The 25,920-nt window shown below is 45.9% G+C and overlaps 1 protein-coding gene across 1 annotated transcript in view; it reads left to right on the top strand.

Annotated features, from left to right (window-relative positions):
* The window catches only part of MAMDC4 (MAM domain containing 4), a 569,927-nt gene that overhangs the window by 285,458 nt on the left and 258,549 nt on the right, over window positions 1-25,920 (top strand). Inside the window, exon 14 of the mRNA XM_078642067.1 lies at window positions 7,544-7,675. Coding sequence (XP_078498193.1) covers window positions 7,544-7,675 — 132 coding nt within the window. The remainder of the gene's footprint in view (window positions 1-7,543; window positions 7,676-25,920) is intronic.

Below are 25,920 nucleotides of genomic sequence, written 5' to 3'. Positions count from 1 at the left end.
TGCTCAATTGCCTGGGAGCCTTCTGGGTGTGAGCACACATTGTGCTAAGTGTCCCCCTGCCCCCAGTACATATATACCCGTACCGCACAGCACCATTATGCTCTTGCACCAGGAATCTGGTGCCTGGATGCTCCTGATCCGTGTAGGTGGTACCACCATCTGGTGCAGTCAAAATGTAAAGTCATAACTTGCTAGACAGCACTAAGAAACACGTGTCCCCCCTGGCACCAATATGTGCATATACCAGGCGTGGAGCATCCGCATGCCACTGCACCCTACTGCCCAGCGCCAGCATATGCCTGTACGGGGCAGTTTAGTATGAGATGGGCTGCATGCGCCTGAACCCACTGAGCAGGATCAGAATGGCTTTGTACCAACACGCGCAGCAGAGCTATCTTGGACATCTGAAGGATTCTGGGGTCCTGTGCCAAACGTATTTTTGCATCCATGAGTTTCCCGGGGGCTCTCTTTAATAATCAGAATTGATTTCCATCCTAATGAACCCATTTTACAACCTTAGGATAATGAAAGACTGGGTAAAAATCATAACGTTCTAATCTATACCTTGCAGTTTTCATGCAGCTCTTTGATGACGGTTAATAGCTCACTGTTCAATGTTAGGATTTTAATTTATAAACTGCAAATAGCAAAATAATCTCTCAGACAAAAGCAGTAACTCACTGACCTATTTACATGATATGCATTTTGTGATCTGCTGGTACACGTTCTTTGCAGCAGGCATATTAACACATTGTGGCTACCTTACCATGAGTCAAAACTTCCAGTAGTCAGACCTCTGATCTCTCTCAATAAAGATCATTAATCACCGAAGTTATCTTCACATTTTTATTGTTGCCTTAAAATTGCTGGAGGGAGACCAGGAATGCAGCAGCACTCCTGGTCTCCCTGGTGCAGGACATCTAACCTGGGCTTCTATTGGAATTCTATAACGCATATTAGCAAGCCCATTATCGCCATTTTAGCGGCAGTTTCCTGCTGCTAAAATGACGATAATTTTAATGAGGTTCTTGCTAATATGACCCCCGACCTTTCTTTTTGCTCGCCTCATTTTTGTGTAGAGATTCAGGGTATAGAACCGAGGGGCATATTAGCAAGAACCTCGTTAAAATTATTGCCGTTTTAGCTGCAGTTTCCTGCCACTAAAACGGCGATAATTTTGACGAGGTTCTTGCTAATATGCCCTCATGTTTTTAGATTTGGTCTAATTATGTGTTTTACACTGTTAATCTTTTGCAAATGTGTTTTATCTGTCACTGATTGGCAAAAGAGCTGGTTTGCAGGACATCTTGCTCACAAGTCATTAGCCATACAAGACACTTGCCACACATTTCAGCATTTAGTCACTTGAAGCATGGCGTATTGACAGGCACCTGTAGAAAGTCTGTACAACCATATGCATGAGAAAGTGGTGAAAACATGATACAACACAAACCAAAATATAATGGCAGAATTCAAGGCTGACAAGTAGCACAATCAGTGGCTGCCCCTGCAAGTAAGCGCTGTGCGACGGGACGGGGGCGAGGGGATGGAAGTGACAAACGACGGAATAGGGAAAATAAAATAAATAAATAAAACCACTTAACTTGCGGCAATGCGGCAAGCGCAAGGTAAGTGGTTTTATTTATCTATTTCTTTTATTTTCCCTATTCCATTGTTTGTCACTTCCCATCCGCCCTGCCACGCCCCATCCTGCCAAACCGCGCTTACCTGCACGAGCCACGACTGGGCACAATGTGATACGTGACACCTTCAGCCAACCCTATTTCTTTTTGCCAACCATACTTTGACGACTGGGGTATTTGAGTCCAAACTTACAAAGTTAAAAAGCAAATCGACAAGTTGCAGAATGCAATATGACGTTGGTTGATAAGGCAGGGCTGTTTAGAAGTGTGGTTTGATGCTGTGTATATCCACCAAGGTTGGACTGGCCTATAGGGCAATCAGGCAGTGTCTGATGGGCTGGTCTGAAAGGTAAATGTTTGGGCTGACTTTTTAGCCATTTGTGGACCTGTTTTATGGCCTGGTTCCCCGGTTTTTACTGGTGATTTTCTTGATATTATGAAAGCACATTGCCTGCAGCAAACACCAGTCTCCTTCACCTTGCAAAATACTCATTCAGCGTGTCTGTACAAGTTTAAAACTCGCCTGATTTGCAAATGTGGGAAAAATTTTTGCCCTCTGGTTTGCAAATGGCGCCAATTTTATTTTGGTTCCAGGGTCTGTTTTCAGTTCCAATCCGACCTTGATAGCCACACAATACCAGTACCACTTCCGTGCTATAAGAATCATGGTTATGTTGTGTAAAAATGTAGTGCTACAGATTAATCTGGTGTAACTCAGAGGTTTGGAAATTCCACAAAATATCGTCACGTTTTCTTAGTTGAGAGCCCTGCAGATTTCATACTATTCAATATGCATTAGGCAAATGGCCATTAACTGTGTCCAGGCATTAGTTTCCTAAACAATATTTGAATATGAATAATCTCGAGTCATTAATAGCCCTATAAACTAGACAGATCCCCATGAAAGTGTGAGAGACAATGAGCATGTGAAAGAAAACAATAGAATGAGTAACTTGTAAAGAGCCAAAGAGTCTGACTGAGATAAACACTTCCATGAAAAATACAGAAACACTGGGCCTGATTCACAGAACTAACTTAAGACAAAATCCTAAACTTACTACCATTTTGGTATTCACAGAAGGCACTTAGGGGCACATGCATCAAGGTAAATTGCATTCGCAAACGGTGCGAATCGCAAAATTCGGCCGTTTGCAAACGCAATTTCCTTTTTTGGGATGCATCATGTTTTTTAATTTTTTCACAATTTAAGGAATTGCAATTTGTGATTTCTTAAATGCAATGCATGAATTTTTTTTTTGCGAATTTGCTAATAGGAAGAGGTAAATTACCATGAAGTTGAACTTCATGGTCATTTGCGAAAACTTTCAAAAATGCACAAAAGTGCATTTTTGAAAGTTTCATTTTACACACTCACATGCCCTTGGGGCATGTGTGTGTGAAAAATTTTCTTAAAGTTAAATTTCAGGGGTGCAGGGGGGGTCCTTGGGACCCTCCCCAGCATCCTTGAAATAGCATTCTCATTTTGCGATTCCTTAATTGCGAATCGCAAAATGAGAATGGCTTCCCATTCATTCCTATGGGCCTCTAGGCCCATAGGAATCAATGGGAAGGAATTCCTTAATTGCGATTCGCAAATTGTGAATCGCAATTAAGGAAAATTAAGAAATCGCTAAAAAATTGCGATTTCTTAATACATAGCATTTTGCGATTTCTTAATTGCGATTCCTTAATTTTCGCAATTAAGAAATCACAAAATGTAACAATGATGCATGTGGCCGTTTCTCATTTTGGTATTCATAGAAGGCACTTACTCATTGATGAGTAAGTGCCTTCTGTGAATACCAAAATGAGTAAGTGCCTTCTGTGAATACCAAAATGAGTAAATGATAGTAAGTTTGTGATTTTGTGTTAAGTTAGTTCTGTGAATCTTGCCCTTCGTCCTAAGCCATCTACGGTATGTCCAACTGGTGATCTCCTGCAACATTCCTCCTTTAAAGAAAATTTGCATTTTCAGCTAGCACTGGAGTAAAAGAAACAAGTTTGTAAACAAAGGAAAATAACATGTTTGTGCATTTCCAGGGGCTCTTCGAGCTGAGGAATATAATTTAATTTTGTTGCTCACAAATGTCACCCGTGTTGCGTACTCTCTGGAGCTATATGATGAGTGTTTGTGTGTGAGTGATAATGTGGTAGTTTTTATAGTGCAAAGCTAGTCGAAAGCCAGCAGAGCACTTTATAGGGTTAAAGGCAAAGTATACTCAATGAGTGATTGGTTCTGCGTTGTGATATCACGTTCTATAAAGAGATGTATCTTGAGCTCTTTCTTAAATTGGAGCAGGGTTGGCGTGTTCTTGATGGATCTGGGAGTGTCTTGGAGCATTGATCGGGAGAGTTGGTTGCCTTTTTTTCTTTCTTTGCAAGTCTTTATCTGACTATGATTGTACTGACATCCACTGAAGTGGTTAGCTTGACATCCAGAAAGGCAGGAATGCTGGCTGTGATGGCTTTGTAAATGATGCAGCTAGTTTTTAATATAGTGCAGACAGGTAAGTGGATCCAGTAGCATTTCATTAAAGGGGAGAGGAGTTCGCCTAACGGCTAGGGCGGTCGACCTCGGATCTGGGTAACTGGGTTTGAGTCTCAGCAATGACGCTGAACATCCTGTGATTCTGGGAAAATCACTTAATCTCCCCATGCCTAACAAAAATGAATGTGTCCTCATGTAATAACATAAAATGAATGTGTCCTGATGTAACGTAACTGGTGCTATGTTAAGCGCTCTGATACCCGATAGCGGGTCAAGTTTGCCCTATATAAAATTCCGTAAAAAAAGGGGGTGATTTTCTCATATTTTGTTAGGCCCTAGACTAGACATACTGGAAATTATTGGATGCACTTGAGTAGGAGACCGTGGCAAGTGTTGGAGGCCATTTACCAGGATGTCACCACCATTACAATGCAAGTATGCAAGAGAGCAGTTCTGAATTTGCTTTTTGGGGTGGAGTGGATTCATTTTCTTTATTATAGAGTCCTGGTACCAGGATGTGTTTATTAAGGGTCTGATCGGTGTCCAGAGTGAAACCAATAGACTCTGTATTGTGTTGAAATTGCAGACTGAATCTGTCAAGGCTCATGTCCTTGAGCCACTTTTGGACTATTTATGGTTTATTGTTCTTTATATAGGCAACAGACATCCAGGTCTGAATGAGGTGCAAGTAGTTTTTGAGGGAAACATCCATCACAACGCAACTTTTACGACGCACTACCATTACAACGCAGGATTTACAACACAAGTCATTACAACGACTTGCGCTGGAGGGCGCTGTAGGATAGGGAATAGTTTAATTTACTATCCAAAACCTTCCCTACTATCCACGGGGACTGGAGTTGGAATAGTAAATTAAACTATTTCACTATCCAGCGCCCCCCAATGCAAGTCGTTGTAACGACTTGCGTTGTAAAACGTGCCTTGTAAAGGCAAGCGTAGTAAAAGCATGCGTTGTGATGACATACATCCAGTTTTTGAGGCATTTGATGCCTGAATTGGAGGAGACTTTCAAGTTGAGTGTAATTGGTGTTTGTTTGCATTTTGATTCTGTTGTCAGTGATTAGAATCCTAATGGACTCGATAAATAGGTTGAAGTTGATTGGGGCAGGATGGAACCCATAGGTGATGGGAATCCTCAGGGACCTAAAAGTGCCCATGTGAATGAACTGGTGTCAGTGGATAGATAAGATGAGGACCAGTATAAGGTGTTGCCTCCCTCAGAATTGCCCTTCAGACTTCAGGGTGGAGACGAGCATTGGATGGGCAACAGTGTAAAAGGCGGCTCAGAGGCCCAACAATATCAAGAGGCAGGGTTATCATTAACTGTGGTCAGGTGGTTGTTAACTGTCATTTGTACTTTAGCTGTCACAGCTGCAATATTATCTAAAGCCAGATTGATAGCTTTGCGTGAGATGGCTTGAATGAATGTGATCTTGAATTTGTGCATGGATTGCTTTTTGATGATTGCTTTTTGATGATCTTGCCAAAAAAGGATGCATGAGTAATCAGCCAAGAGTAGAAGAGGTCATCATGGTGTAGTATGGATTTTATCAGGAGTGGGAGGGTTTGGTGTTTAAGTAAGGGAAAAATAACAGCGGTTCACTCAAGACTTATTTTGACATTTAATACTGAATTCATGGATGTGTAAATTACACAGGCTTGAAGCAAACAAATAGGAAACCTGGCCAGCAAAATATATATTTAATACTTATGCATACATAAGTTGTTCAGTGTTTTTTCAGTCATAGCAGTTGAGTGCTCAAAAAGGTGATCACAGAGTGTGACAAATGTGAGGTGGTGATGTGTATACGGATGCAGAAATCACTCTGAACCCAGGAAGATACATAAGAAGGCATGGCGCAATGAGTCTAGGTTTATATGTGTCAACGGCAGTTCAACCACTCATTTAGATTGAATGTCATTATCAGAATTAGGGATCAATTTCAAGCACTCCTGGAAAATGGCTGATCATTCCATGGAGAAAATTGCTTGTAAGGGCAGGATATGCCATAAGACAGGCAGTTTAACAAATAGTAAAAGCAATAAGTCACTTAAAGGGGCTTGATATTGGGCAATGAATGTTATTTTGAGAAGAACTTTGGAATGTTGCAGAGAGAGGGCTAAAACAAGGTCCACCTCCTGGATATGATCAGCAGCGGGGAGAAGGTACTACTCAATGAATCCTGTTTTTTTGTCAAGCTATTGAGGTGGTGGGTGAGAGACCCGCACAATTGGGCATCATGAATGAAACACATCAACAATGAAATTGAATAGACTGGACTGGACTGCAGTTCAGTGATATATAATTATTGAAGCAGATCTATTCTACCCAGGGAGGATTTAACCTTCTGCCTTTCAATTTGTGTGTGGATTTGTCCCCCGCGAGATGTAGAATTTTGTGGATATGTCACCACTTCATTAGTTAAACTTATGGAAGGAATGAGGCCAAACTAGAGGGATCTAGTGTGGACAAACCAAATGTGTATTTGGCATTGAAAGGTATAAATCCGCAAAAAACTTGGAAACTGGAAGACACACATGAATTGTACTAGGACTCAATCACAACTGCAGGGATTGGCCTTTGTGATGGGGACACCACCATCTGTCCATGCTTTGAGCCTTTACAGGAGGATCCGATGCTATACATAGAAATCACACGTGCACAAAGTCACCTGCAAGGTTTAAGGCATGCTCCTTATACAAGGCTTGAGACATGTACTGATAATGCTCACCTCACTTTAACACAATCCCACCAAGGCCGTGAAAGGGGCTCCTGCCAAAGTCATGCAGTAGGGGCATGAAGATGTCCCCAAATAGGGCTAAACACGGCAGGTGCTTCAAAGATACAGGTAAATAACACCAATGTCAAATAGAGCTACAAGTAAGATGTACATAAAAAGAGCCAGTGATGGACACTCCCTCAGACACAGTGGTAACAGACACAGGACATCCTTAAATAGAGCTAGAGCTAGAGACTCCAAATGAAGCGTGAGAGCAGGAGAATCCCCTAGAACGAGTAAGAGATAGAAGGCCTTTTGAATTGAGCTAAGGATGAAGACAACCCCTTGTCAGTGGGAGCTGCAAATAAAGTCCCCCGACTAATAATTAATAGTTCCTCTGGCAGAGCTAGAGATTGATGCCCACCCAGAGGTAAAAATTGAGACTCTCCCGAGAAAGAGCTAGTGATGCAGGCTCCATTTTGGAGAGAATCCTGTCACAACTAAGACAAACTCTTTCCCAGGGAGAGGAAAGTCCAGCATGGAGCAAGATACCATTAGGCACCCCAAAGCAGAAAGTGTAGAGAAGTTGGAGCTATATCTTGTGTTGATGTACACCCCCCCCATTTCTTTCTCCAAACGTAACCCTAACTATGTTGTTTTGTTTCACACAGAACCTACCATGATTTTGCAGGGGTCCGGGGGGCAGATGCTGACTCCAGCTGAGATGCGCACTGCTTCATTGCCGCCCTCAGGTGTGGCCTGTACCATGAGTCTGTCCTACTATCTGGAAGGCGGACATGCAGGTAATTCTTTTGAGTTTCTTCTTTGAAGTACAGGCCCTGAGGCTAATCAATGCAGTCCCTACCATTAGCACTCACTATAAGTAGAGTCAGGTTTCATGGTAGAAAGCTTCAGTTGGGGCATTTCAGAAGGGGTGTGTGTGAGTGTCTGTGTGTGTGTGTGTGTTGTGTGTGTCCCTGTCAAGATGGCCGATACAAATATATAGAACCACTCTATTTAGAGGCTTACTTAATGAAACAATTTCGTCCTATGTCCCTGATCTCACAGGTTACTCAACAGTGTGTTGCCAGAAACAAAACTGCTTCTCAAATCTGTAAAACCAAGTGTAGCTATTAACTTGCATTGATGTAATACTACATTGTACATCCTTTATAATTTTGATTTACACTTGGCTTTTATCATCTGTACATTTATGTTGAACTTGTGTAAAAATATTTTTAGAAAATATAAATAAAAAGTAAAATAAGAAAAAAAGTATATGTGTATCCACGCAGAATAAGGTCATGTCCCCATTCACTGGTGCAGTGCAGTGAGCCGTGGAGATACTGTTATTTTCTTCTGAACAGTGTGGACTTAAATCTGTTTTCTTCATGCTCCATGTTTTTTGGTCCACCTATTTTCATCCAGGGTAGCCCCTGCCACACCACTTTGATTTCAAGACATACTCATTATGCCACATGCATTTGCAGCAGCTGACCTGCATCCATACTGTGTTACTGGCATGGGAAAACCATTTAGTGCTCGACTTTGCTTTGTGTGTAGCCATCACAATAAGCTCTCTGAAGAATCTCCCATTGCCTATTCAAAGCATAATTTAAAAACAAAGGAGAGAACTAGGACATGTCGACAGCCATCCTTGTCCCTAGAATCAATAATAAACCAACTAAGATGGCCACTTTAGAAGACTGTCGGACACGGTAATGTCTGGCACCTAAATGGTTTTTTAAGAAAACCCTCACACACCAACCTAGTTGGTGTCATGCTTCATCATCGGGTCCCAGCTGAGTAGCCGAATGCTACCCAGCTGTGCTACGACATCTGTTTACAGTGGAGCAGGTTTGAGGTGTTGGTGAGTGGATAAAGGATACTATGTGTAGCCGTATATTTATCCAATGATGGTCAACATGTTTCAGCCCACTAAAAAAATATATGAGGCTTTCTTCAGGACCTCTCAAATAACGTGACATAATGTGAAAGTATGTGGTAAAAAATCACCACGTGTTAAGGCATTTTTAGCGTTCACGCTAAGGAACACTGTATTGGTTTCCTACAGAGCAGGCTGGCTCTGGAGGAAACCAAATAGGTGAACGGCGGGAGGGACCACAACTTCAAAGTTGGTGATGTAAAGGCTCCCCCCTCCTCCCAGGAGCAGATACGTGAGTCAACAAACTGATTAATGTATCAGTCAATGAAAGGACCAATATTATGGTCAGTCCTTCCTTTTTTGCATTTACAGTGTTCCTTAGCGTGAACACTAAAAATGCCTTAACACGTGGTGATTTTTTACCACACACTTTCACTTTATATCATGTTATTTGAGAGGTCCTGAAGAAAGCCCCATATATTTTTTTAGTGGGCTGAAACATGTTGACCATCATTGGATAAATATACGGCTACACATAGTATAGTTTATCCACTCCCTAGTTTTTAAATATACCCAGGATCACCAAGAATAAAATCAACAAATAGTATCCTGGAGGTATTTTTATATTCACTTTCACTTCATCACATTCACCAACACCTCAAACCTGCTCCCGTGTAAACAGGTGCCGTAGCACAGCTGGGTAGCATTCGGCTACTCAGCTGGGACCCGATGATGAAGCATGACACCAACTAGGTTGCTGTGTGAGGGTTTTCTTAAAAAAACATTGAGGTGCCAGACATTACCGTGTCAGACAGTCTTCTAAAGTGGCTGTCTTAGTTGGTTTATTATCTATTCAAAGCCTAGCCACAAGAGATGCTGGATTTTATGTATTACTTGTCAGAACTCCTTTCAGAGAGCCGCAGGATGACCCAGTGGTTACTTGGCCCAATTGTGGGGTTGTGGCCTTTTACTCCCAATTCCTCGGGACCCGACCTTCTATGGATCCTGCTCAACTGTTCCAAGTACCCTTCTGCGCTTGACTCTCAGTGGTAGCTGTGGTCGATAAGTCAAGGCTTCCTCTGGGGGATATATATAAAGTTCAGTGAACCCGACTCATAACTTGAAGTGCAAACAGTATGAACAATAAATCAATGTCCAGCCAAATACTTGCTTTTATGAGGAAAGTTGTTTTATATTTCTAACTACACACATATTTATTTTATTTATTTATTTATTTATTTATTTATTTATTTATTTTTTATTTACGCAACTTTTATAGCGCGACAAATACCCTGAGGTGTCTCGGCGCTGTGGAGCTACTGAATTCAGCCATCCTCTTACTGGTTAAACAACCATGTTTTTAAGAGCCTGCGAAAGCTCATCAGGTTCGGGGCAGTTTTGATGGCGAGTGGCAAAAGATTCCAAAGTTTTGGTGTGGCCACAAGAAAACGCCTGTCTCCCCAAGTGGCCGTTCTTGTACGTGGCACAGAGAGGAGACTGGTGTTAGCCGATCTTAATTGCCTTCTGGGGACATAAAGCTGAAAGGCTTCAGTCAGGAACCTGGGTCCTATGCCATGTACTGCCTTATATGCAATACAAAGGGCCTTAAATTTATTGCGGCTCTCAACTCTCAGCCAGTGGAGCTGGCGGATGCCAAGAGTGGTGGATTTGCGGCGGGGAATGTTTAGGAGGATCCTGGCAGCCGCATTCTGGATGGATTGCAGCTTAGTTATGACACGCTTCTGAGTGTGAAGAAAGAGAGCGTTCCCATAATCTATTTTTGAGAAGACTAAGGTGGAGACCAGAGTCTTCCCAGCTAAGGGAGGGAGATAAGGCAGTAGTTTCTTTATTTTTTTCAAAATAAAGAATGATGATGAAACAACCTTGTTAGTGTGAAGGTCAAAAGCCAACTTGCTATCAAATATCACTCCCAGATTTCTGGCTTTTTCCACTGGGACAGGTGGAAGACCAAGCTTTTCCGGCCACCAACTGGAGGACCATTCAGGGGAGAGTTTTCCAAAGGTCATAATCTCGGTCTTGTCCGAGTTGAGCCTAAGACAATTCGAGGTCATCCAGGTACTGACCTCAAGCATAGCTCTCTGGAAGTTGGCTGCCACAACAAGGCCATCCCTGTGGATAGCCAGGACCAGCTGGGAATCATCTGCGTAAGATGTAAGCCTTACCCCATAGGCCTTTATTACCCTCGCTAAGTCCGCTACATAGATGTTAAATAGCATCGGACTTGACGAGGAGCCTTGTGGGACTCCACAAGGGAGAGCAGAGATGGGTGAATAAAATTCTCCCAGCCTCACCGTCTGGGTACGGTCTGCGAGGAAAGATGAAATAAGATCCCTGGCCAAACCGTTTATCCCCAGGGCTGTGACACGGTCGACTAGAGTGACATGGTCGACCGTGTCAAAGGCCGCTGACAAATCCAAAAGGATCAGGACAGCCGCCCCTCCCTGATCCATGATCGCCCTGATCTCGTCAGAGGCCTTTATCAAAGCGGTCTCTGTTCCATGCCCTTTCCTGAAACCAAATTGCGTTTCGTCGAGAAGTTGGTGAGTCTCGACGAACTCTGAGAGCTGTCTATTCATCAGGAATTCGCATACTTTGGCAGGAAAGGGCAGACACGCAATGGGCCTGTAACTGGCAACAGCTGTGGGATGTAGGGAAGGCTTTTTTAAAAGGGGTTTTATAACAGCCTTCTTCCATATACTGGGAAATTGGCCTGTCTGAAATGCGGAGTTGCAGATCTCCATAAGGGGGCGTGAGATCACTTCTGTGAGTTTTGACATCACCGAAGGAGGGCACGGGTCCAAAGGGGAGCCCGATTTGATGAAAGAAATGAGTTTGGTAACATCATCATGTGAGGCAGGTGAAAAACATGAAAAGAAATCACGATTGTGATGGTAGAGTCCTTCTTCCACAGTACCGCCTCTGTATTCAGTTTCGGTATCCCCTTCAAATGATGCATATATATCTGCCACCTTTGAAGTAAAGAAAGTGGATAGTTCATTGCAAAAAATCTGTGAGGGCTCAACTCCAGGGCCAGAGGGGGGTGTGGACAGAGTCGTGACAACAGAGAACAACTCTCTGGCAGAGTTGGCAGCGGTCTCAATTTGCGCCGAGAAAAAAGCCGTTTTTCGGGCCATAACCGCCTTTTTATAGATTGCGAGGGCATCTTTATAGATTTGCCTAGCTGTGGGGCAGTAGGCTTTCCTCCATCGCCTTTCTAGATTCCTACAATGTTGGCGATGAAGTCTAAGATCTTCATTATACCAGGCAGCCGAAGGAGATGCTCTGTTTGGTCTCGTGAGTTTTTCTGGGGCCACTAAATCAGCGGCAGTACGGATCCAATCCTGGAAATCTGAGGCTGATAGTACAGGAGTATTTCCTTCCTGAGGACAGGAAAAGGCTAGGGAATCTAGCATCTGAGGGATGTCTGCATTTTTCCAGGCGCGAGTCCCCACCCTAGTTCGGGGCCTGGGAAGTGAGGGGTGTACAGACCTTATATCTAGCTGGAATATAATAGCCCTGTGGTCTGACCACGTGATGGGAATAATGTCCAGCACAGAGATGTCAGGATCATTAGTGAACAGACCATCAAGGGTATGTCCAGCTTGATGGGTACTGCCCTTAACTAGTTGGTGCAATCCTAAATTAGAAAGGTCGGAAATAAGTTGAATAGTGTCAGAGTTGTCCTGCTCTTCCAAATGAAAATTAAAATCTCCCAGTATCGTGTATTTGTCTGAACCTATAACTTTATCGTTCAGGTCAGAAAAAGTGGAGAGAAAAAGGTTACGGGGGCCAGGGGGGCGGTATAATATTATACCCTTTAGAGCTTGCTTAGGGCTGATGCTAATAGCAAAGGCAGCTGATTCACAATTGGCAGAGTTTATAGGGTCGAGTGTGGTGCGATATATGTCCTTGTAAATAATTGCAAGGCCTCCACCTCTTCCTATAGGCCTGTCGTGTCTGACGACGCTATATCCATCCGGGATAGCGTCGCAGAAATCCGGCCCTGACCCGGCATCTGCCCAGGTCTCAGTGGCAAACAATAAATCCAGATCATGAGCAAGAATGAACTCATTAACCTGGTATCAGGCTCGGCTCCCAACTTCCTCGGGGCTGTGATGAGAGTCCGAATCCCGGCCCTACCGAACAACCTCAGTGTTCAAATACTAGAAACGAACAACTAAGATAATACAGCGGGGCGCGGGAGAGGAAGGGTACAGCAGGGAGGGAGATCTGCAACAACAAAGAACAACAAATTAGAACACCCTATCTCCCTACTCTAGAGCGGTGTGGTCTACATTTCCTCAACCCCAACACACCCTCTACTGCACCCCACTCATTACCTGTAAAGAAAAATACACAAGGATCTAATCCAATGGAGACAGGGGTATGGTGAGGTTAGGAGAACTGTGCCCAACTGTGAAAACGAAACAAACACGATTCAATCCCTCTGCTCAAATATCCTGATACACTCGCGTGCTGTGCAGAATAGGGAGTATACACCTACCCTGAACAATGTGGGATGTTTCTATAAATGGGCAATTCCTCAATTCCCCTATTTGCGTCCAATACCCCTCCTGTCTCCTGTTAAAGAGATACAAAGAAACAATAATGAACTCTGCAATCTTCGGATACTCCTCCGTAAGACTCAATGGCAGGAAACACTTCACAAGGAGTTCACAGAGTTAATGTCACTCTGTAACGCTGTTGTTCTTGCACTTGCGCCCTTCACAGTTATGAGAGATTGTGCATTGTGAGGGCCAACAGTAGCGAGGCTCAATAAAGCACCAGGTGAGTCCTATCGCCACTGCACAAGCCTGCTAGTATTTACAATATGTACACTGTCATGTTACCCAGGTCGGCTTTGTTTGGCTCACAACAAGCAACTGGTCCACTACCCAAGTGACCAAACGTAAAGCCACCTGGATGCAATAACGAACAATGAAGTCACAGAGTTTCCGAGTACCACTCCTCCGAGGGATACCTTCAGAGATCAGAACAGGCAGTGGGTGTGTTGTTGGGATCGAAACTACCAACACCACACACCCCCTAGCGATACCAAGTACTCACGATTCTGACGGGGGTGGAATCCTCAGAATACCTGTACCGCTTCAAACCCAGAAGTCCAGGAAACGCCACCGCTAAGACGGAATTATCGGCGTTCCACCGCCGTCCATTTCAGCCCTTTATTTCCTGGTATGTGCGCGCCGCTCACGTTGGTGCGTGACGTACGCGCGGCATGCCGGGAATTGTAGTTTATGTTCCCCGCGGCGGCCCTTTATCGACCGGCGCCGTGGAACCTGACAGTACACCGCCCCTCACAAGGGGGCCACACCCCCACCCGGCTTTCCAGGAAACAAACGGTGGAACCGGGCCACCAACCGGGGAGCCCGAACAGCGGACGCCGGTTCCCAGGAATCCTCCTCCGGACCGAACCCCTTCCAGGAGAGAAGGTACTGCAGGCGACCCCTCACCCATCTAGAGTCCCGTATGCACCTCACCTCATACTCTGCATCCTGTTGCACCCAGAGAGGCAAAGGGGACCTACGAACCGGACTCCGGGAGGGTTTCAAGAGGGACACGTGGAATACGGGATGGATGCGAAGCTGCGCAGGCAATCGCAGGCGCACAGCTACCGGATTCACATGCTCCACCACCCGGTACGGTCCTATGAACCGAGGGTTAAACACACTGTGTTTCTTGAATCTAATGTTCTTGGTAGACAACCAGACTAGATCACCCTTCCGATACACCGGATTTGGTCTACGGTGCTTGTCGGCTTGGAGCTTATAGCTGACTTTGGCCTTCACAAGGTTCTTGCGTGCGTTCAAAAGGATTTTGCGCACCCGCAACATCCGTTCCCTCGCCTCAGGCAGCTTCACATTATCAGACGGCAACAGTAAGGGGGTGAACCTGGGATGGTGCCCATAGGAACAAAAGAAAGGCGTGTGTTGAGTGGATGCGTGTTGAGTGTTATTATAGGCTATTTCTGCCACCCACAACCAATCAACCCAGGAGTCGCTGCTTTCTTGCACATAACATCGGAGGTACTGTTTTAAAGATTGGTTCAGTCTCTCCGTCTGTCCGTCCGTTTGCGGATGGAAACTGGTGGATACAGACGAAGTCATGTGTAAAGCTGCACACCATGTTTTCCAAAATCTCGCAGTGAACTGTGCCCCGCGATCGGATACGATGTCTCTGGGAAGGCCATGCAGTCTTACTATGTTCACCAGGAGTAGATGTGCCAATTGTCCTGCTGTGGGTACCTGGGCACAGGAAATGAAATGGCCCATTTTCGTCAAAAAATCCACCACCACTATTATAGCTGTTTTGCCTTGGTCTTTCGGAAGCCCCACAATGAAATCGACTGAAAACCTCTCCCATGGATTCTCTGGAGTGGGCAGAGGTTGTAACAGTCCTTGAGGTTTCTGTCTGTCTGTTTTCATTTGACTACAGATGGCACACTCCGTCACCCATCTGCGCAAATCAGGTCTGATGGAAGGCCACCAGAATTGCCGCTGGGTTTTCTCCAATGTCTTGACGAATCCCATGTGACCGGCACACGGTACTTCATGGCACCAGGAGAACACCTTTTTCCGTAAAACGATTGAGGGTACCAGGACCTGTTTTCCTCTCATCGGAACGCCTTGTTTTGGTTTCCATTCCGGATGATGTCTGAGCCAAGTACGCCACACACAAGTTTGTACACCCCTCCTCACACGGGACAAAAAGTCATCAGTATGGGTTACTCCTATGACTTTTGCAGGTTCTATGATGGATCGAACGGGTTTCTCCGATGGCATCAAGAGATTCTCTCTCCTTGTTAATGCATCCGCCTTCCTGTTGTTGGTACCCGGCCGGAATGTAACTACAAAACGAAACTCTTCGAAGAACATCATCCACCTCAATTGCCTGGGAGAAAGGTGTCTAGCTGCCCTTAGAAACTGGAGGTTTCGATGATCTGTATAAACTGTGATCTGGTGTCGAGCCCCCATTAACCAGTGTCGCCATTCCATAAAGGCATCTCGAATTGCAAGCAGCTCTTTCTCCGCGAAGGTGTAATTGATTTCCGCAGAACTGAGCTTCCTAGACATGTAGGCGATCGGGTGAAGGATGCCCGTTGCTTCCTCTTTTTGAGACAACACTGCCCCCAGTGCAATTTCAGAGGCATCCGCCTCTACTATGAACGGGATATCCGGATTGGCATGTGTCAATACAGGCGCGGATGAGAAGGCTGTCTTGAGGTTATCAAACGCTTGTTGGGCTTCTTCATCCCACACGAACGGGACGTTCTTCTTTGTAAGCCTCGTGAGTGGAGATACCATTCCTGAGAAACCAGATATGAATCGCCTGTAGAAGTTGGCGAACCCCAACAGGCTCTGGATGTCTTTGACGTTGGAGGGACGGGGCCACTCTACAATCGCTTGGACCTTCCTCTCTGCCATCACCTGTCCTGAAGGAGTAAGCATAACACCCAGGAACTCCACCGTTGTGACGTGAAATTCACATTTGGTGATCTTGCAAAAGAGGTGATGTTCCTGGAGCGCTCGTAACACGGATTTAACGTGTGTGACTTGTTCCTCTGTTGAGTTCGAATAAATGAGGATATCATCTATATAAACGACCACATGTCGATCCAGGTATTCGCGAAGAACTTCGTTTAGGAAGAATTGAAATGCGGCCGGGGCATTGCAGAGCCCGAAGGGCATCACCAAGTACTCATAGAGTCCGTACCGCGTTTTAAAGGCTGTTTTCCACTCATCACCTCGTCTGATGCGAACGAGGTGATATGCCCCACGCAAATCCAGCTTCGTGTAGATGTGTGCCGCCCGGACCTGTTCCAGCAGCACCGGGATCAATGGCAGCGGATATTGATTTTTCACGGTGATGGCGTTTAAAGCTCTATAGTCTATGCAGCACCTTTTCTCCCCATTAGCCTTGGGAATAAAGAACAAAGGAGATGCTGCAGGGGATCTGGATGGTCGTATGTAACCTAAAGCCAGGTATTTGTTGAGGTATTCTCGCAGTGTATCCGTTTCGGGTATTGTTAGAGCGTAAATCCTCCCGTTAGGGATCTCTGAGCCAGGTATGAGGTCGATGCGGCAGTCATACGTCCGGTGGGGCGGAAGCACTTCTGCCTCTTTATCACTGAAAACCGTCCCGAACTCAGCGTAACACGAAGGCAGGGTCACGTCCTTTTCTGCAGCTGTGGCTATCGAACAATTGGGCTCTTCGGGTTGTGCTCTATTCCATTTCTTTGAGAAACAGTGTTCGCGGCAATAAGGGGAAAGGAACTGGATCGTTTTGGTAGTCCACCTAATGTCAGGATCGTGTCGTTGCAACCATGGGAGACCCAGAATGATCCCATATTGCGGGGCCTCAATGATGTTGAAGATCAAGTTTTCATGGTGGAAAGAATAGCAAACGACTTCATACTCCCTTGTTTGGTAGGTTATAGGGCCTGCTTGCAGTTCGTTGCCATCCACAGCGTAGACTATTTCGGGCCTTTCTTTGGGGACTAATTTCACTCCCAACCGGCGAGCCATAGAACAGTCCATAAAACATCCTGTAGCCCCAGAATCAACCATCACTTGCACTTCATGTCGTTTGTTGTCGATGTGCATGGTCATTTTCAAGAAGAGGTGGTTCCGCTCGTCCATCGAATTCGGGGTAAGTGAAGGGATAATGTGTATGCCTGAGGGTTTCCCTTCTTCCACCATCAAGTCGTGTCGTTTTCCGACGCCTTAGCTGCCGCTCCTGCAAGACCCTGTCCTCCCCTAACCCGGTTGAGTTTTGGCTTAACCGGGCACTCACGTAGAAAATGGCCTTTCTTCCCACAATAGAGGCACAGTCCTTGTTTGCGTCTGTGTTCTCTTTCACTGGCAGTTAGGGAGGCCCGCACCGCCCCTATCTCCATTGCTTCAGATGAAGTAGCCGGCTTGTCACTACCACTGGCGTGTTCATATGGCATCACGGCTTTGTCCTTCTTCTTATGCTCTCCTTTCCTTTCCTTCATGCGATGGTCCAAGCGCAAGGTAATATCTATTAAGGCAGAACATGTACGGGGCTGGGGGTCTATCTGGGCTAAGACATCCTTCATGTCTTCGCTAAGGCCTTGGTAGAACAAGGCTGTTCTTTTTGCTTCAGGCCAATCGGTTTCAGCCACGAGTCTCCGGAAGTTGTTGAGATATGTGACAAGATCGGCATCTCCCTGCTTCAGCTTCAACAACTCTCTGTCGGCCGTGAGGGTCTCTGCTCTCCTATCAAAGGTCTTTTCGAATTCTTCCTTGAAATCGTCCCAGTGGTACAGGAGTGGGTCATCCCTTTTAACTATGGGAACAGCCCACTGTGCAGCTTCCCCCCCTAAATATGATATAAGGAACGCTACTCTCGCTTGGTGTGTCGAAAACATCTTGGGTTTGCACATAAAGTGCATCTGTACCTGTGTCATAAATACTTGTATCTTTTTTATGTCCCCATAGTATCGTTCTGGTGGTGCTAGAGGGATTTGTGCGGGCATTTCCACCACCACGGACGTGGTGGGGGAAGAGCTACTAGTAGCCCCGGTTGTTGCGGTGGTGGCTGGCAATCTATCAAACCTAGCACGTAACTGTGCATTTTCAGCCCTTGCAGCCGCTACCTCTCTATTGAAAGCTGCCAGCTCTACCTGCACTAAGGCCAAAGCAGCCATGACGTCCTCTAAGGTGGTCATGGCGAACTCCCAACACAGCCAAGAGGAGGCAAAATCCGTGGGCCGATAATTCTATCAGGCTCGGCTCCCAACTTCCTCGGGGCTGTGATGAAAGTCCGAATCCCGGCCCTACCGAACAACCTCAGTGTTCAAATACTAGAAACGAACAACTAAGATAATACAGCGGGGCGCGGGAAAGGAAGGGAACAGCAGGGAGGGAGATCTGCAACAACAAAGAACAACAAATTAGAACACCCTATCTCCCTACTCTAGAGCGGTGTGGTCTACATTTCCTCAACCCCAACACACCCTCTACTGCACCCCACTCATTACCTGTAAAGAAAAATACACAAGGATCTAATCCAATGGAGACAGGGGTATGGTGAGGTTAGGAGAACTGTGCCCAACTGTGAAAACAAAACAAACACGATTCAATCCCTCTGCTCAAATATCCTGATACACTCGCGTGCTGTGCAGAATAGGGAGTATACACCTACCCTGAACAATGTGGGATGTTTCTATAAATGGGCAATTCCTCAATTCCCCTATTTGCGTCCAATACCCCTCCTGTCTCCTGTTAAAGAGATACAAAGAAACAATAATGAACTCTGCAATCTTCGGATACTCCTCCGTAAGACTCAATGGCAGGAAACACTTCACAAGGAGTTCACAGAGTTAATGTCACTCTGTAACGCTGTTGTTCTTGCACTTGCGCCCTTCACAGTTATGAGAGATTGTGCACTGTGAGGGCCAACAGTAGCGAGGCTCAATAAAGCACCAGGTGAGTCCTATCGCCACTGCGCAAGCCTGCTAGTATTTACAATATGTACACTGTCATGTTACCCAGGTCGGCTTTGTTTGGCTCACAACAAGCAACTGGTCCACTACCCAAGTGACCAAACGTAAAGCCACCTGGATGCAATAACGAACAATGAAGTCACAGAGTTTCCGAGTACCACTCCTCCGAGGGATACCTTCAGAGATCAGAACAGGCAGTGGGTGTGTTGTTGGGATCGAAACTACCAACACCACACACCCCCTAGCGATACCAAGTACTCACGATTCTGACGGGGGTGGAATCCTCAGAATACCTGTACCGCTTCAAACCCAGAAGTCCAGGAAACGCCACCGCTAAGACGGAATTATCGGCGTTCCACCGCCGTCCATTTCAGCCCTTTATTTCCTGGTATGCGCGCGCCGCTCACGTTGGTGCGTGACGTACGCGCGGCATGCCGGGAATTGTAGTTTATGTTCCCCGCGGCGGCCCTTTATCGACCGGCGCCGTGGAACCTGACACCTGGAAGCTATGACAAGGGAGTGAGCGCGTATTAATGAGTGCAGCTCGACAGCCATGCAAGGAAGTGGTATCCGGAGCATGATGTGGGACATAATTAAGATCTAGATGGGCTAGTAAATGAGATGGGGGGAACTGATAGCTGCAACCTGGACACGGGGGGGGGGAGTGCTCATCACAGTGGTAAGAGAGACAGTAGTGCAATCCTGATGTGTCTTACCAGGATTCAACTCTTTTAAGTAATGAGATGAGTACAGCAATCGGGAACCAGGGGTTATGGCCCTGGGCCGTTTCCGGCCGCTGACGGACGCAGACGGGCTTGGCTTTGGCGCTGCTTCGGCGCGCGCCCGCTGCGCCAGCCCGCTGCGCCGTCTGGTCATAGTACTAATTTATGGGCCGTGAGGAGGGCGGGAGGGCAGCGCGACTAGAGCGCAGCCCCAGCCCACACCCAAGATGGCGCCCGCCGCCGCCTTCAGTCAACAAAAGCGGCAAGGAGAGGCGAAAAAGGAAGCTTGGTAGCGTGAGTAGGTGTCAGTGTGCCTCAAATACAATTCCCTTTATACTGAAAAGATAAAATAGTACCCCCAGCTAGAATATTTCAGCACAGCGTATAAAATCCTTTAAAAACCAAGTTCAACAGTTTTCAGTGCAGCAATACGATAAAACTAATTTCGAGTAGCTCGCAGCCCTAGTGCTCACGTAGGGAGAGCTTCAGAGGCAGCGAGCGTCGCAAGTTCAGCAAGCTAAATAGTCTGGGAGGGCGGGAGGGCAGCGCGACTAGAGCGCAGCCCCAGCCCACACCCAAGATGGCGCCCGCCGCCGCCTTCAGTCAACAAAAGCGGCAAGGAGAGGCGAAAAAGGAAGCTTGGTAGCGTGAGTAGGTGTCAGTGTGCCTCAAATACAATTCCCTTTATACTGAAAAGATAAAATAGTACCCCCAGCTAGAATATTTCAGCACAGCGTATAAAATCCTTTAAAAACCAAGTTCAACAGTTTTCAGTGCAGCAATACGATAAAACTAATTTCGAGTAGCTCGCAGCCCTAGTGCTCACGTAGGGAGAGCTTCATACAATGAAGTATGACACTCAGAAGCAACAACACAATCCCCCATTGAGGTTGGGGCATTAGTAGTTATAGGGGCACATCCCTGTGCCACCCTCCTTTATTCCCCATTCACTGGTGGCCACATCCAGGGAATGCAAACTATTAGGCCATACTCAAGAGGTCTCCCTTTGACTCTTTAGGAATTAGTCAAAAGTGTTCATGGTGCAGGAGCACCGTTAACAGCAAGTCCCCCTGGCCCCAAAGGTCTGGTTTCATTTTACCTGCTCATGTGGTATGGAAGTGTTCAGGGTGCAGTAAGCGCCCTCTCCTTAGTTGCTCCCAAGTCTGGATTTTGTAAAGCGAAGTCGGGCCCCTTGCAATTGACACAGCAGCACCCAGCTCTTCCTGTTGAGTAGCCCTGATGATCGGTTTCCAGTGATTGGAGCTGCTCCAGCTCAGCAGAAACTTAAGGTAAGTAGACCTTCCCCTAACAAAGGAAGATACATTCTCAGACTCCCGACTGCAGCTCCAGTGAGGGTGCGATGTCCTCAGCAGTGTGGTGAGATCCTCTGTGAAAGAGTCGGGTGCAGTCGCCGGGCTTGACCTGATGATCACGGCAGTAATCCTCTTGTCTGGGTTACGACATTTGGCCACGGTGATACCAACAGCCCCTTTTGGCCTATGCGGTTGCTGCGTTGCTCACTATCTGGCACAGACTCCTCTCTGTGATCCCCCTCAATACAGTGGACAAAACAATTTGACGCTCTGGCGCAATTAAGTTCACAGGTGGCCCCTACTGGCATTCAGAGTCATCAGGAGCGGCGGTGTGGATCTGGTGCTTACTGCATGGCGCTCTTCACAAGGCTGAGATCACGGCTCCCTGTTCTTGGCATATGAGGATCATCAGACTGTTCCTGCACATGGACAATGACCTGATCAGTGCAAAGCCATTCTCCTCACACCTCGCTTAGGGATTCCTCTTGGTAGGGCTCCCCATTGGACCTTGCTTCCTCCAGTGCTCACTTCTTCCTCACAGGGCTCACTGGGAGGCAATGGTGCCCCAGGGCAGAGGATTCTGGTTTCCCTGGTTGATGTCTCCTCAACCAGCAGGGAGACTACCAGGCCATGGCCCCAGTCCTGGTTACAGGCAGAAGTCTTGCATTCCTTCCACTTCTCACACAGTCCGTCTGCCTGCTTGGAAGATGATACATTTTGGGGGGAATTAACCTCCTCTTCTTACAGTCTTTTTCTAGTTGGGTTTCTGCCTCTTTTGAAGTGGGCACTTCTGCTTGTCATCTTCCTCCATGAAAGAGGTCTGTCAGAGCAGACACGACTTTGAAGCTGATTGTCGACAAAATTCTTGGGAGTGACCAGAGTTCACACTTGGATGTCAGTCACAGTGATAAGTTCATCAAAAGATTAACCCCAGAACCTTTAAGATTGTCCTATCAGCCGAATCTCCATTCCTGAGATGTGTCTAGGCCTCTTCCTTGTAATCTATTACTGAATCAACAAACATTTGCAATGCAATAGGTCTCGCATTTGCGAGAGTTTAAGCTATTGGTATTGTAAATGGCAATGCCTTTTATTTATGTTTTAAAAACCAACATGTAAATAAACGGCATTGTTATTTAAAATGCCAACAGCTCAAACTCTCGCAAATGCAAGACCTACTGCATTGCAAATGCTTAAGTATTGCAGCAATACTGCTCAAGAAGAGACGAAAGGGCAGAACAGCACATCATGCAATATAACAGTTAGAAAAGCCTGTTATTTTAGTTTCTTTCTGTAAGTTGGTCAGTCTAGAACAGGTCAGATCCAGGTCAGTAGAACAGTCAAGAATTTGAATGCTTAGGCCACAAACGTATCACAGCTGTTCATCTGGGGATAAAAGACAGTCAGAAGAAGAGCAGAGGGTAACTGCAGAATTACAACAGTGGAATGTAGAGGTGAGGAGTGCCAGTTCTTGCTGCTAAAAAGCTCAGATGATGATGATGAACAAGAATTTGAATCAGATTTACTTCTCAACTGTACCCCTCGGAGAGGTGGCAAAAAGGGGAGATATGGTTTGTTTTCAGTCCTAGGAGAAGTCCGGTGGCAAGGTTTTGCATTTGCTGGAGCCTACAAACGAGGAAGGAAGAAAGGTTGACACAGGATATTTTAACAAGAGCCCTATTTAGAGTGTGGGATACTTTGTCAAGACGTGGAGGATATCCCATCCTCCTTATTATAAGTGTCTAGGTCCAGGGCGGCTCCTCCATTGGCCCATTTAAAATCCCCCCAAAACACAATGAAAAATGAAATCGTAAGTTATTACCATTTTTTTTGTCATACCTGTCCTGAGCCAAGCGTCAGGACAGGGGTGCTGCTGAGTGTCAGGAGCAGGGTGGGCTGTCTATGCACTTAATTTTAAAGTGGGCATGTCTTTTTGGCCGGCCGGCGTGAGACGGCCAGCCACACACACACACTTTAAACATGTCTAACCCAGCTGTCTTAAAACGGCTGGGTAAGAGTCGGGGCAGGTCTCCAGGGTACTGTGAAACGATGAGTGAGGCTGCTCACGCCGAACAGGGCACTGCTCTCACAGCATGAGAGCAGCGCTCTGATTGGTCAAGGGATTCCAGTTTCTATGAAGGACATTGCGCTCGCCTGGTATTTATTTTTTGTATGCACGCCCACCCCCTCCCCCCCCTCCCATAGATGCCAGTCACTACTGTCTAGAGCTAGAAAGGTAGTTGTAATATGGCAAACTTTATATAACGCCTTTGGACTAGAGGACCACAGGGCTTAATAGCTGTGAATTTGTGAAGATTGACCAGGGTGATGTACATTTGAGGGTGCAGAGGTGGAAGACACATTTGTGACCACAGAATTAACTGGTGAAGTTAGAGATAACTTTAACCACTAATATATATAGTAGACCTTTGTACTCACTACCATTCCTATGTGATTCTTAGAGTTTATCCATTTGTATCTCTTCCTTGAGTGACTTTACAACTACATACATTTGCAATTTTTTCTATTTGTATCTCTTTCCTGTGTGATTTTACAACTTGTACATTTGCATTTTTTTTCCTGTTTGTATCTTTTATGTAACTCATGTAATCCTAAGTCCTTATGTATCGCAACTGGTTCTTTTGTAAAGCGCTCTTACACCTTCGCGTAATGTTCGCGCTATAGAAAATCGCATTAAATTAAAAAAAAAAAAAAAAATGTGTAGGATGACACTGTGGTGGCCGGTGGTTAGAGGGGACTAGGACAGAATGCCAAAAGAAGGGCTGGCATTAGTAGGAAGAATTCAGTTTTCACAGTGCTGAAGTTTAACCAATTTCCTTGTGAATTGCTGTGAAGCACACACGTAGTTTGGAGGTAGATATAGCATGGCTCTTATAAAGCAGATCAGGAAATCATTTGCATAGGAGAAGGCAAGGTTGAAGGATCGGTGAGGTGATCGAGCACAGGCAGATGTTGAAAAAGAAGGGGAAGAGAAAGGAGTTTTGTCGAGGCCTTGAGGTCTGGATTGAAAATGACAGAAAGGGTCCCAATGCCCAATATGTTGGTAAAGAAGTCATTCAGGGCCAAATCAGATCCTAGCTTCATCAAAGTATGATGAGAGCTCTAACTTTGTTGTCATCAGTAAGCGAGCACAGATGATGACCAAGTACTCACCTCTGGGGAAGGAAGCCTGCTTGTTTGTCTTGTAGGCCATTGTTGTCATCAAAGAAAGACGGGAGTTGATAGGTGACAACTTGTTTCAAGAGCTCATGAGAAAACGAAGGTTTGAAACTGTAGGGTAATGTTTAGGAGCTGAGGTATAAAGGGACATCTTTTACAGAAGGGATGAGAAGGAGAATGCATAACTAATAGAAGACTTGAAGATGACTCACAGGCGGCTGAGGAAAAATATGGCAAGCTCTTGGAAGCAGGAAAGGGTCAGGACTGAATTCAGAGTTGAGGGCTGGCTACGACCTTGATTAGGGATGTGGATGGGAAAAAAACAGGAATCGCAGTTGATTATCCTGAGACTCATATCTTACAGAAATGCATAGGCCTTAGGCTGATTGGAGGGAAGGGTCTGAAGCGCATCTCCCCCCAGTGCTATGGGGTCGGTGTTATGCCCTTAAATCATGTGACGCAGTGGATTCCGTATCTAGCAAACTGTAGTATCTCTGAATCGATCTAACTACATTGAGTTGAGCTTTAAACGCTGTTTGGAACCATGCGTATCAAAAAGACACGAAAACACATACAAGTAAATACAAGCCGCGGCGCACAGCGGTCTCCTACTGTAAGGCGCGAGACACACGACCACACTCTGCTGCTTACTTCTTGCTGAGCTTGTCTGCGTCCCCGGGATGTGCTTCCACTGCATCCGCCATGTCTGCCACTGAGACAAGGAGCAGAATGTAATACATGTGGGTATATATGCAGTGTGTGTCTGTGTGCGCATGCGTGAGTGTGGCTGTGTGTGATTGAGAGAGGCTGTGAATCTGAGGCAGGGGATGTGCACGGCGCCGTGCGCGCCCACGAGGAGAAATCGGGGCTCATGCACATTCCCTGTCTCAGAGTCCCAGGAAACTGAAAACAATGGTTTGCGAGCTAGACCGCATGCTACGCATGCGCAACTCTAGCTCGACCTAAAAAGCAGTCTTTTTAAATGTAAAAGAAGTCTCTTCCTTTTTTCCTCCAGTGTGTCCCCACCCAGCTCACAGGAATACAGTAATACACATATCTGTCTGGGAGGAATCCTCTCCTCCTCAAGTGTTAACAGCTAGGCCAAGGCTTGCCAAAATGGAACTTCGGGTCCTCCATACAATGTACCATTGCAGGCACAATCACTCAGTTTACGTTCAGTCCAGCACTGTTCCTCCATGGATTGTACCCTTACATGTACCCATGCATCCAGCACACGCACTCAGCCTGTGCACACTGTTCAGCACTGAAACGTTTCTATATTAAACCAGGGTGTGCTCTTTTACAAACACACATACTGCCAGCACACACACACTCACTATGTGCGCACTGCACAACTCTTCATTTTTCATCTATTGTACTTCACGCAAACACACCTAAATGCGGCACATGCTTTAAACACACATGCACTGCACACCACCTT

The sequence above is a fragment of the Lissotriton helveticus genome, chromosome 5_1, assembly GCF_964261635.1.
Source record: "Lissotriton helveticus chromosome 5_1, aLisHel1.1, whole genome shotgun sequence".
NCBI lineage: Eukaryota > Metazoa > Chordata > Amphibia > Caudata > Salamandridae > Lissotriton > Lissotriton helveticus.
This window is presented reverse-complemented; position numbering and strand designations above follow the sequence as displayed.